At 40.3% G+C, this 12,875-nt stretch overlaps 1 protein-coding gene across 3 annotated transcripts; it reads left to right on the top strand.

The window, feature by feature from the left end:
* ERI1 (exoribonuclease 1) lies at positions 1–12,635 on the top strand. 3 transcript variants are annotated; one of them, XM_049814621.1, is made up of 7 exons: positions 1–133; positions 948–1,123; positions 3,533–3,743; positions 5,053–5,136; positions 5,770–5,879; positions 8,113–8,227; positions 10,169–12,635. In XM_049814621.1, exons 1-7 carry the CDS (start codon positions 53–55, stop codon positions 10,409–10,411), a joined length of 1,020 nt encoding a protein of 339 aa, XP_049670578.1. In that variant the 5' UTR covers positions 1–52; the 3' UTR covers positions 10,412–12,635. The 3 variants fall into 3 exon arrangements, with proteins under 3 accessions (XP_049670578.1, XP_049670580.1, XP_049670579.1); XM_049814623.1 differs by lacking the exon at positions 1–133 and adding an exon at positions 415–636; XM_049814622.1 differs by lacking the exon at positions 1–133 and adding an exon at positions 648–753.
* Positions 12,636–12,875: the final 240 nt, after the last annotated feature.

The following is a 12,875-nucleotide window of genomic DNA, read 5'->3' as shown; positions in this document are numbered from 1 at the left end:
CCCACGACGGGCCGCCGTCCCCACCGCCGCCGCCGCCGCCGCCGCCGGCGCCATGGAGGAGCAGAAGGAGAACCGCCCGCAAGCTGCCCCTAAAGAGACGCCGGCGCCGCCCGCTCCCGCCGCCTGCCCGCCGGTGAGTGCGCTGGGGCGGCGGGAGGCGCCAGGTGGCCCCGCCGGAGCCGGGCGGGCGGTGCTGGCCGCGCCGGGCATGCGCCGGCGCCCCGGGCCCGCCGCAGCTCCCCCCGCGCATGCGTAGAGGCCGTCCCAGTGGCTGCGCTGCTCGGACCCGGCCTCGCCCCGGCCCTTCGGTGGTTCCCGGGGCCAGGCCGGTGCGGCGGGGCCTGGTGGGGCCTAGCGCGGCCTGCGCGGGCGGGCCGAGTGCCGCGTTACCCAGCGGGGCGCCTCCGGTGCCACGGGCCCCTCCGTCTGCGCCCGAGGCCAGGGAGGCCCCGGCGGCGGCGGCGGCGGGCCCGGGGGAGGCCGGCCCTGCCGTGTGCTTGGCCCACAAAGGCTGCGAGTAACCGTTTAGAGTCGAAGTGCCGTTAGTTCTTCCTCTTAAAGTATTATTCATTTTGCACAGCATTGGGCATCTGTCTGTCCGTGTGTCTTAGTTAGTGGAGATTCTCGTTAATTAAGGTACTGCCAGTCAAGGTTTTGCCAGCTCTTACTGGAGAACTAACTCTGTTGAAAGTTGGACACGCCTTCAGGTTTTGTTTCTTAGAGCTACTCTTTGGCATGAATTCAGACACATGCGTTAGTATCCCTTTATTCCGTCTGCTTCAGTATTGATTTTCTTAGCCGTCTGTAGGATATTTCACTTGGTTTGATCACGAGTGAAACAGCATGACCTTTGCTGCATTTTGGTGCCAAAATGATGTGAAAATTTTAATGCTCTACCTTCTTGTTATGACCTTCTTAAATGACCTTCGGATTTCTCTTTCTTCCAGGGTAGGCAGCACTGTAGGATCAGTGATCAAGAAACTAATGGGAAAAACTCAACTGCCAGTTCGAATGACTTCAGTGATCCGATTTACAAAGAAATTGCTATAACCAATGGTTGTATCAACAGAATGACCAGAGATGAGCTCAGAAGTAAACTTGCAGAATTCAAGCTTGAAACCAGGTTAGGTTGATGTGTAAACCTTTTGTTTTATCTTTGAGAGCCATAAGAGTAGAGTCATAAGGGATGATTAGTTTAAATTTTAAAAACACACCACAAAGTGAAAAGCAGACACGCCACCAAATGCCAGTTGTTTTATGTGCAATTTTGATGCAGCTTTTGTTACAGGATTAGTGCATGTGATGCTGCTTAATGTGTTGTCAGAAATGTGTGCCGTCTCAACTGGTAACACAAACAAGAATATGTAACTGTAGGGTACTTCTCAACACTTTTTTGGTCAAGGGGGAAAGAAGAACTGCAAGGGTTCTCAGTGGTTTTGCAGACCTTCAGCATATAGAAACTCGCTTCAGAACATACGTATTGTTATTTACTGTAGCAGTACAGATCTAATCTTGGCTAGAACCTCTGTGGTGATAGGGCTTGGAATTTAATCAATGCAGAGGACAGTTTCCTTTAGATGGAGAGTTTGCTAATCTGAATAGGTGAGATGATAGAATAATGTGAGTAGGTGAATGTGTTATAAACTGGATTTGTGCTCACTGAGGAGGCGGAAAGGGCTAGGAATGAGAGTGGTTCCTGCTCTTTCAGAAATGACCTGCAAGACCCTTTGATAGTGTTGTGGCCTGACAAATCTGATATGTTGAGAAGAAGGTCAACTGGGAAAAACAAAGTGTATTGTTTCATTGGCAGCAGTAATTGGGAAGCAGTGCTGGTGGTGGGTAGTTAGCAAAGTGAGAAGCTACTGCTCTGGAGGAAGAGGGAACATGAAAGGTGAGAAGGAGTCTGAAAGGAGAAGTCTAGCTTTCTAGAGGAGATGACAACTGTAGGGGAGAGGATGTTCAGAGGAAAAAAAAACCCAGAAGGAACAGAGATTCATTTGAACAGAATAAAATAAAAAAAATATTGTGTGGGTGGGAAGTACAGCCTGCCACCTCCACCCTGTCTGTCTGCAGATGTTCTGGCTGCGTAGGTTTTTTTTGTTCCTCCTTTGGTTAAATGAATTTAGCTTCTCAGGAGGAAAAATTTTTATCATTGCCTGATAAAATTTTTGGTAAAACAGGTTAGATTTGTACAGCTATTCAGCAGTTATTCTGATTTAGAAATAAAAAGCAGAATTCAAATAGTAAATTACGTTTGTGGTTTCTTCCTAGGTTATTAATTTTCTATTTGTGTTTTTTATTCAGTTGTAAAGGCAGAAAGCTTTAAACTTTTCTTTTATCTAAGCTAGACTTCTTTTGTTTGATATATTCAATTAAGTTGGTCAGACTATATCTTGCATGCAAACAAACAGTGCATCACCTCTAATGTAGTGAATTGAGCAGCTTGCCACACACCATCCTTTTCCTTAGGGTTATTTTAATAGCAGATAATCTTTTCCTTCAACCTCTTATAGGTGTGATGAAGAAAAAGGTAATTTTCTACTCCAGTAGCTCCCATACTGTCTCAACTTTGAATGAATTGGTCATTGAATTAAAGTAGATTAATAAACCAGAGTGAAAAAGAGTTATCTGTGTTTGTAGAAGCAGCTGATGTTCTCAAATGCAGGTTTAGTAGTCTGACTCCAGTTTTTCCCTTGTGGATCAGTGGGCTTCTTTTCTGATAAGCTACAGTAGCTCTTACAGCTTCTGTGATTTCATTTGCAATGTGTAATTTTAAAAGTAATGTCCTTCAGAGAGTAAATTATGCTTGTTTATTCAGCTCTGGTTTGGTACGTGGCAGTTCTGGCACCTGCGCTTGCGTATTATGTTTGTATTAAAAAGATGCAGTAAGTAACTTTAATCGCTTGCCACTGTGAACTCACGTGTTAGCCACAAAACTCCTGAAAAGCAGGATCTTGACCAGGAAGTTCTTCTGACAACTGAAATCTCGAGTACTTTGTTTTTATCAAGTTACTCGAGGTCAATTTTAAATATAAATTGAGACTAATTTAAAATGTGAGCATTTTAGCTGGATTCTGCATTATCTGTGCCCCTGATGCAGAAATACCTCAGGCATCAGTCACTTCAGGCAGAGGGCACTGAAGTATGGGTGAAGCAGTACTGCTTCCAGGGCCAGAGATGATCTAGGAGCAATCTGCAAAGACTTGGGCTTTGCAAAGGCTCCGGCTACTGGGTCTTGCTGAACTGGAGGTGACTGCAGAGTGTGTCTGCACTGCACTTCCCAGCCCATACCCAAATACTGATATTTTCTAGCTGTGTTAGTTATCGGGGGCTATTGCAGCCTTTGCATTATCCCAGATAATGGAGCGTTAACTGTATGATAAAGTTGAATGCAGACTTCTTAAGTGCTGGTGTTCAGAATGAGGTTAATAAATGATGAACTTTCAAATGTTAAATATAGCTTCAGTTCTATAATAGTGAAATAATTAATTAAATGAGAGTGTGGTCTTTGTAATTTTCCCTGTCTCTTTAGAGGAGTGAAAGATGTGCTGAAAAAGAGACTGAAAAACTATTACAAGAAACAGAAGCTGATGCAGAAGGAATCCATTAATGGAAACAGCTACTATGACTACATCTGTGTTGTTGACTTTGAAGCAACATGTGAAGAAGGAAACCCACCTGAATTCATACATGAAATAATTGAATTTCCTATTGTCTTACTAAACACGCATACCCTGGAAATAGTAAGTGATCTAATTACTGTGTCAGTATGCTGTACTTCAATGTAACTTCCTTGCTTCACAAGGTCTTAGATTAGTTTTTAGGTAGATGTTGAACTTCATTAAAAATAGCTTTTTTTTTTTTTTATAAGGACCTATCTTCTGTGCCTGTTGCATACAAACAAAACTTTATTCTTAAAGCATTTGGAATAGATCATGCTCCTGCTGTTGACTCCCTCTACTGATATGAGGGATTTTCAGTTTCTCAGTCATCCTCCCCTGCGTCTTTCCCTGCTTTAAGATCCACAAAGCTATTTCTAGGACTGCAGGGCTTTGTCATAAACAAGAATTAGAAAATTCTGTGGTCCTGTGTGAGGCAATCTAGAAGAGACTAATGCAGATGAACTCTGCCTCTTGGCAGGCTAGACTAATTCCACAGTGCACCCGACAGATTGACAGGTGTGTAACCTGATTTTAGGTAGGCATTTGGCAGCCTCAAGTCCTCTGTTCCAGTACAGCTTTCTTTTAGGAAAACCTACTTGCTGTCTAACTGAAACTGAGTGACTCAGAGAAACGGAGGAAGTGCGTGCACCTCTGACTAATGGTTCATTTATCAAGAACTTCTAAGAGGAGGATGATTTCCAGTAATCACTGTGATGCTGCATTAGCGTGTAGCTGCATGTATGACTAACAAGAGAGGATTGTGCAGATACCAAGATTGTTTTATTACCTTTAGAGTAGGAAGAAACAGCATGGGTTTTTCCTCTGTCCAAAAGGGTTTGTATAGCAGCAGGGATTTGGGGCTTTCTTTTTTCCATTAAACTTGCATGTAGTCTTCATTCTTGTACTGCTCAGTTTCCTAGAGTGAGGTCATCGTGTGTATCTCTGGCTGCCATCCAGAGGTGTATGACTTGCATGCAACCTCTGAGATGTGTAGCCAGTTGCCTGCCTTGAATTACAGGTGAGCTTTTAGAGATACCACCTGAAAAACATCAGGCTTTGCTCATGCCTCTCACTTCTTTTTTTCCTTATTCATGCTCTCATTTTCCCAAATCCTCCCCTTTATTGCAGTCTGTCCTCCCCCCCTCTTACATCCACATCCTTGCTCTTTGGTGCCTACTGGCTGAGAGGAAGGACATGTTCTGGTTGGAAAGCCATCCATCTGTCCCCCTGGGAATCTCATGATGGCCACTCAGGACGCTCATACTGGCTGGGGAGGTACGCACTCCTTTTTTGCCTCCGGCAGGACAAGTAACCACTATTGCCTTTCAGCTATAGGCAAGCCAAAGAAGTTGCTATAGTGTGCTGCTGCTGTTTGATTCTCTTATTACAGGAGGATACCTTTCAGCAATATGTAAAGCCAGAGATCAATCCCAAGCTTTCAAAGTTCTGCATCAGTCTGACAGGAATCACCCAGGTAATTTGCACTTCTGTTTCTTCTGGGAAAAAATATGAAAAAAAGATGTGGTGTTGATGTCTTCAGAGTGATAATTTTCATGGTAATTTTTCTGTAAGGCTTATTCTCTTAATCCTTGTGTTTTCTCTCTCTCCCAGTTATGACAGAACTGACTTCACTAAGTTGGTCATTTAGGTATTTGTAAGGGTCTGTAGGGAAAAACATTAATTTTGTAATCTGTGTGTAGAAAATCTTTAGCAGAGGAAAGCACCTTTTGAATTGCATCAGTTCCTCTTCTAAGATTTTTATTCTAAAGGGTTTATAGTCCTATGATGGCAATGGCTTGTGATCAAGTGACTTGAGCAGGAGCCTGGGAAGCAAGCTCAAAGGTTTTAATCCATGTTCAACAGCTGACTAACCTTGTTACCTTTATAGATGCCATTTGGAGGTTGGCTCTTTTAGTGGTGCTTTTGTGGTGGGGTTTTTTTTCAGTTTGGAAAAATCCATCCAATTGTCTGCTTAACATGTAATCTGTTTTTAAAGATTTTTGTGAAGCCAACTTAGCGAGTGCCTATATACCAATATAATTCTTACACTTCATGCTGGTTTTTCTTCTGATAAAATGTTCCTCACTTTTTTTTTTGGTCCTCTTAGGACATTGTTGATAAAGCTGATACGTTTCCTCAAGTTCTGCAGAACGTCATAGAGTGGATGAGACAGCGAGAACTGGGAACAAAGTATAGCTATTCCATGTTGACAGATGGGTATGTCCTTATGGAACCTTCAGCACAATCTAAAACTGCAAAACAATGTTTAATCTTCTTGAGAGTATTGCTAAAGGCAGATCATGGCACTTCTGTTTTGCCATTGTATTATCATTTTAGCTTTCAGGAAAATCAGAAAAGCGGAACTAAATTTGAAATTAAGCTTAAATCCATTAGATGGCACTGTTTCTTTCCTAGCTTTCTTTATGCAACTAAATGATGTTGAATAGACTTTTGTCCTTTTTTTGTGGTTGTAATTCTCTGTTTACATCTGGCTTTCATATAGCACATAATACCTGAAAATAATGTTGTTCAATTTCAGTTCTAAGCAACTCCGATGCTCTCCTGAATCCCAGGTTTCAGAGACCTGCGGTGGTTGTGTTGTATCCTATGTGTGTTAGTGTTACTGTTAATACGTCCCTCATGTTTTGGCAGAAAGCAATAATGGATTATGCTGTTTATCGAACAAGGAGGAATGGCTAGCACAGAAAGCTCTCTGCTTTGGCTTAGAGGACTGTGGCTCTGGTGGGTCCGAGCTCTGACAAGCTTTCTGTGTGAGAGGTTGACTAGTCCTTGAACTGCCACCTGAACTTGCTCGGTCCCAAAGGCTGGGTGGAAAATCAAGTCTCGTAATGACTGCAAAGTGAACAGATCTTGAGATCTAGATATATCTGTGATGCAATACTGTTCTTGTGATCTTAGCTTTGTTATATGATGAAAGATACTGTTGGAGCCTTACCTTATATAGCACTGGCCAGAGAATTTTTCCATAGGTGATGTTTGTTTTTTACTTTACTTTTCTGTTAACATCTGCTTTTCTCCTTCTCTTGGAATGAGGGATTTAAGTAGGACAGGGAGTTTTTAACATTAGCCATGTTGAAGTGAATGATGCATTTTCATGTTGCTGTGCCTGTTTGCCTGGAGTAGGTCTTTGACTGTTCTGGATTAAAAAGGCAGTCCTGTGCTGCTCTGTTACAATGACTGTGTTGAACCAAAGAGATGAACCCCGAAACAAAAATGGAGTTTATGAAAAGAGTGTGTGGGATCATAGTATGACTTCCTAACACTTCTGTCAAGTAAAACACAGATAAATATTCTAGTCTATAATATGAGTGGTTTGAAAAATAATGTATCGTAGGAGATGAATGGATACACAACAAAAGCTTTTTTTAACTAACCCAACTTAGAAAGTGGGAAAATTTTTTTGGCCATGAGACTGTTTTTCTCAAAATTCCTGACAATTTGGACAATGACTATAAATCATAGCTCTTTTCTGGTAAAGAACCTGTAGCATTGAAGTGTGGTTGTATCCAGTGTGAACAGTGAAGCCATTTAGAAGCTGTCACACAAGACTTGAAGTGTACAGTTTAGATCCATGTACGCCTTAAAAATAAGAAGTTAAAATAATGTCAATCCAATTAATTTAAGGAACTGTGGTACATACTGCTATTTGGCTATTTTTTTACCTATGATTAGGTTTCTATCTTTGGAAGCAACAGTGAATTAAAAGAAGAAAATGCTAAAGCAAAACTGGTGCAGGACTGGTTATATTACTGGGCCTAGAATGTGTCTGGAATTCCCCTCCAGGGGAATCCCCTCAGTTAAATTCCTCCAGGAAAATAGGTGCAGTGAAATCTCTGTCATGTATGTGAGATTATGTAGACAGCTGCAAGAGAGGGGAAAAAAGGCTTTATTTTAGCTTAAAGCTTACAAACTCTTTGGGTGGTTCCCTTTAGGAAGGCAGACTAGAAGTGCATAGGGTTATAGTTTCATCTTCTTTCCATAAAAGTCTGGTTCTCCTAAAATTGAGTGCAGTCTTGTTTCAATAACCTGCATTAAGTAGAGAGATGCATGCGTACCCAAGTGATCAGGAAAATTTAAGGTGTCGCTTGGTTCCCCAAGGGCTGTGTAATCTAGTTTTATTGGTGGGTTTTGGAGTAGTTGTGGTAGGTGGAGAAGTTGGCGTGTTATTTTTTATTTTAACCATCCTGGACCTGAAACCATCCTAGTAAAAATCTTGCTCATGTCATTATTTGTTTTCCCCATGATTAACAAATTCATATTAAAAAATTCTTTACTTTGACTATAGCAAAAGAGCTTTTCCTAAACTCTTTTCCTTCTACTGATCACCAAAGAAAAGTCAGCTGTTTGTGCTATAGCTGTGCAATATGTAGAATGCAGGGCATGTGAATTATGTATTATGTTGTTCTCTTTTCTGTTTTGACTTTTTAAGATCTTGGGATATGAGTAAATTTTTGAACATCCAGTGCCGTATTAGCGGTATCAAATACCCTTCTTTTGCCAAAAAGTGGATCAATATTCGCAAATCGTATGGGAACTTCTATAAGGTTTGTACAAATTGTTGTTTCTCTTCCGGGGAAAATCTGATTTAAAAGTCTAGAATGTCCTGTTGTGCTTGTCATCTTTACTTAAGTAGTATAAAATTATAATACTCAAACTAGTTCACTGGGGCCTGATTTTCAAATGTGCTTCGTGCCCAGATCTCACTTCAGTAATTGAAGATCGTATCATCTACTGCATTTTGATTTTAATCTTGTTTTTAAGAATCAGGAGATGCTCCATGAAGGATTGTCTAAAAATGTCATACTGGTGCTCTTAGATCAAGTGTGTCTTGAAGTAGTTCAGCTGAAAAGACTCTGTATTGATTTTTCATGTATTTTTCCCTGTTTTCATGTAATACGCTACAAAACCAATTTGCACCAGTACCCTCTGATATCTCCACTTTTGACAGTGTAATGGGGACAGAGAAAGATTAGGATGTATCTACAGTGGAATCAAATTGTCAAGAGAAAAGTAATACCAAGTTCAGTGCTGGACCTTATTGCTGCTTTCTTTCACTGTCAGATTACCATAAAATGGGTTACTGGAGATTCTAGCAAATTCCTAGCCAGTCTACGCTAAACCATTTGTTTGAATGTGATTTCAGCCTAGCTGACAATCTTCTCTTGAAGGGCTTTTTCATACTAAATGGAAGGAAAGAAGAAAAGAAGTTGTTAACATTTAATAAGAGCCTTACTTTGTGCTGGGCGAATATTACAGGGTTACTCCACTTCTCCCTCTATTATTGTGCCTTCTCTGCATGACCGTTTCTGTTGGAAACACTCTAGAGCACCGAACAGTCTTGTTAGTCCTATCAGCTTTAACCTAGACATACCTTCTTTTTCCTTCTCTGTTGAGCAGTGAGTGCTTTTTCATCAAAGGCAATGAAGGCTATAACTTAGAAGGAATCACTTTCTTTTTACTTTTTGTAAATTTTTTTTTTTTTGCATTTTATAGTTGTTCAGCGCTTCTGTTTAGCTATTCTGTGCTGTTGTTGAATCTGTTGTTAAGTAGTAGTAATAGATAATATGAATGACAAGGAATGTATTGTAACTTTCCTGTGGAATATCTCACAACCTGCAGGTATGTCTCTCCTGCCCAGTTTGTGGGTGTTATTATTGGAGTTGCATATGGCCAGGTTTTGGCAACTGTGTTGTTGCCATGCCGCCTAGCTATTAAATCCAGTAGTATGGTGCAATATCCTGGAACTTGTCATGTCCTGTGTTCCCCCACTCCAACTATCACCACCAAGAGAGCAAACTTGGTGTGAAAAAAACAGTTTTCCCTTAAAGTTACCCTTTTGTTTTTCTTTGACCTTTTCAAAGAACAAATGTGTATTTAGTAGTTAATCAAGAGAGGACTTGAGGATTTTGCTGGTGTAGCACTTTGCATGGGTCAGTTAAGCTTCCTTGTCTGTTCGTGCTGTTGGTCATCCATGTAAACATCGGCTGCTACAGGTGTTGCTTCTCTGTTCCTGTGGTATTCGGAGGCGTTCAGAAGCTTGATGTCAGTGAGAATCAGGAGTCTGGTGCTTCTTTATTTGCTTAGCATTTAAAAGGAAAAAAAAAAATAAAATCTGATTCCCTCTGCAGTACCACTTTGGGTGGTAATTCCTTTTTTATAAGGCTTGTTAAAACTAGCTAGGCCATGGCTTCCACTGTTGCCAGCACTGGTACATCTTGAGCTGGTGCTGGTAATGGTGAGAGGCTCTTGACGTTATCCTGAGTCTAGACAAGCTCCAGTTGACTGTGTCTCCTCTGTAAAAATGAGAGTGTCTGTCTCACCAAGGGACTTTGAAGTTACATTGTTAGTGATCTGACAAAAGGCAACATGAAAGTAGTATGTGACTTAAGTAGACTTAAAATCTGCATGTTTCTACTGCACTGTGTTAGATTAAAAAGACTTGGTACAGAACCTAATTCTTGAATGTGGTTCACTTTCTCCATCAGGTTCCTAGGAACCAGACCAAGCTGACAATAATGCTTGAAAAGCTGGGCATGAATTACGATGGGAGACCTCACAGTGGACTTGATGATTCTAAAAACATTGCAAGGATAGCTATAAGGATGCTACAGGATGGCTGTGAACTGCGGGTGAATGAGAGAATGCATGCTGGACAGCTTATGACAGTCTCCTCCTCCGTCCCCTTAGAGGGAGCCCCTGCTCCACAGATGCCCCGCTACAGAAACTAGCAGTTCGGGGTTCTGCCTTAGGAACTGCTCTCAGATACCCACTAAAGACTGTTAAGACCTTATTAAAACGGCCACCTCTGCCAACCTGTCTGCAATGCAGAATCTGAAAGCACCTTAACTAATCGTCTCTGTTGAAATAGAGGAGTGTGGAAGCTCTTTGCTCTTTGAAGCCTGTGTTACAGCATATTTTTATACTGATGATTTTTTGTTGTTGTTTGCAACTTTTCTAGCAGTAAGGTTGATATGCAGAATCCAGGCAAAGTGTTAAGCTTTAAGAACATGTAATTTAAACACATGCAAAGGTTGATTGAGCCTGTGCGCTGCTGTTCCACCCCAGCCTGTGGGTGGTAGTTATTCACTATGCCATACTCTAATGATATCTAGCACCTGATTATTCATTGCACACAAATAAGACACTGCTGGGAGAACTGAAATAGCAAGTGGTTGGGCTGGCCTTTCCTGATAAGGCACTCTTCTAAGGGTTCCTGCTGGTAAATTTATTTTTTTTTTTTTACAAAGTCTAGGAGAAATGGGAGCACATTCATAATTTCTAAAGCAGTAGAGACGTACTGTGTTGTTTGGGGTTTTGGGTTTTTTTTCTTTAAGGGATGTCTTTGTCTGCTTCCACATCAAATAGAAGAGCTGTGTATTGAATAAAAATTCCATTAATGCAGTATGGTAGTAATTTTTTTTAACCTGTATTTAGAAGAGAAGGTTCTTTAGATTTTCACTTTGAGAATTGTATCTCCTATTCCTGCTACACTCATAGCTGCACTTCATTTAACGTCGCTTTTAGATACTGTCAGCCATTTGGACTTAAAAATGAGTGAAGTAAAAATAAGTTCAAAACATGCCAGATGGTCAAAATTTTGTGCTGTGTGGTTATTCCGTAAAACAAAACACGAAGCTTCTAGTTCACAGTTAAAGACATGCTCAACAATTTCTGGTACCTTTCCCTACCTCTGCCACCATGAAGCTATGCCTTTATCTCAAAATCTAACATTGGAAGATTAATATGATTTTATTAGTAAAGGCCACATCTAATTATTAACAACTTCTGCTTTCTTCCTAGGCCCCAGGTAAGTTGATATTCAAAAGAGGCCAAAGTGCTAATTTGCTTCGTCTCCATGGGTGGTTATGAAGTACAATATTAATGTGATCAGCTTTGTATTAGAATGGCTTGTTCTGAAAAGCAGAATGATTTATTTTGGTTGCTCTTAGTCAAAAAAGTTAGTTCAGTATCCCTGTATTATAATTCATTCATTCTTTCTGCCACTGACATTCAGGAAACAAAATGCCAATTCATAATAAAGCTTTGTTCATAATATTTGCTGCTTGACTAATCAAACTCCTCCCAGCTCCCCTTGCTCTTCTGACTGTTAAAGCGGATCAATGGAAACGTGAAAAATTTATTTTAAATTCATGTAAGGGAGAGTATTGGTTAATTCTTTGTTGCTTTACATGTAGGAAGGAAGCAGTTTTCTTTCCAGAGTCACTGATTTGAACAGCTACAACTGCTTTAGAATGATGTTCATTTTTTTCCTGAAAGTAAATACTTGTTCTACTTGTAGAGTTTTGTTGAACCTTACAGTTTCCTGTCTTTCTGTAGCAATATTTGATGTATTCTCAGAAGGGTAAAATCCAAATCTCTGATATGATTACTCTGAAAATACCATTTATTTGTCAGCCCATATTTTATACAAATTGTTAATTATATTTCACTGTAGTGACCATAGTATCCTCTTTTCTGAAGAACCATGGTAATTTACTACTTTTGTAGTAAAGTTATGATAAAACTGAGTCTAGCTCAGCAGATGTCCCCTTGGGGTGCTGGCAGTATCACAGACTTTGTCACTAGTCTTTTATTTACAGGTCTAACCAGGCTCATAGGCCAATGAAAAACTTTATTTGTTACAGATTATACTACAGGTTTCATAAGCGAAGAGCTGTTGTAATTTTACATCATTTATTTTAAGTACAAAGTTGTTTATTTTTGTTAAAAAACTTGAGAGATACTTTGAGATAAGGGTTAAATAATAATTGTTTTCTGTTTACTGCTTGAGTAGGTTGTTGGTTTTTTTTATCAGTGAGTTGCAGAAACCAGTAGAATCATTCTGTATACTATGTTATCTAAGTTGGATTAATGTCAAACTGGAAGCTGTAACTATTTTCACAGGATGTTTGTTTCTGTGATTTCGAGATGAAGTGAATTTTATCAATGTTTATTGGTTTGCTTGAAATGTAAACAAACATATTAAAATAAGTTGGTATTTATTAACATGTCAGGTACTGAAATCGCTCTAAAAAGCATGAGATTACTTCAGCAGTCTTGGGAGTCTTGGTCTCAGCATGGCTCATGATTAGTCTTCTCTGGTGGACTAGCAACATTGCCATGGCTAGGTTGCTTGAGTCTCATGAATGGGACTAGTTCACAACACTCAGTAAAGGGATAAATTTTCCTGCA

The sequence above is a fragment of the Accipiter gentilis genome, chromosome 12, assembly GCF_929443795.1.
Source record: "Accipiter gentilis chromosome 12, bAccGen1.1, whole genome shotgun sequence".
NCBI classification, from domain to species: Eukaryota; Metazoa; Chordata; class Aves; order Accipitriformes; family Accipitridae; genus Astur; species Astur gentilis.
This window is presented reverse-complemented; position numbering and strand designations above follow the sequence as displayed.

Coding starts and splice junctions, on each gene's coding strand:
- ERI1 (XM_049814621.1), top strand. CDS start 53: ATGGAGGAGCAGAAGGAGAACCGCCCGCAAGCTGCCCCTAAAGAGACG. Junction 134..947: donor CTCCCGCCGCCTGCCCGCCG/GTGAGTGCGCTG, acceptor TCTTTCTTCCAG/GGTAGGCAGCACTGTAGGAT. Junction 1,124..3,532: donor GAATTCAAGCTTGAAACCAG/GTTAGGTTGATG, acceptor CTGTCTCTTTAG/AGGAGTGAAAGATGTGCTGA.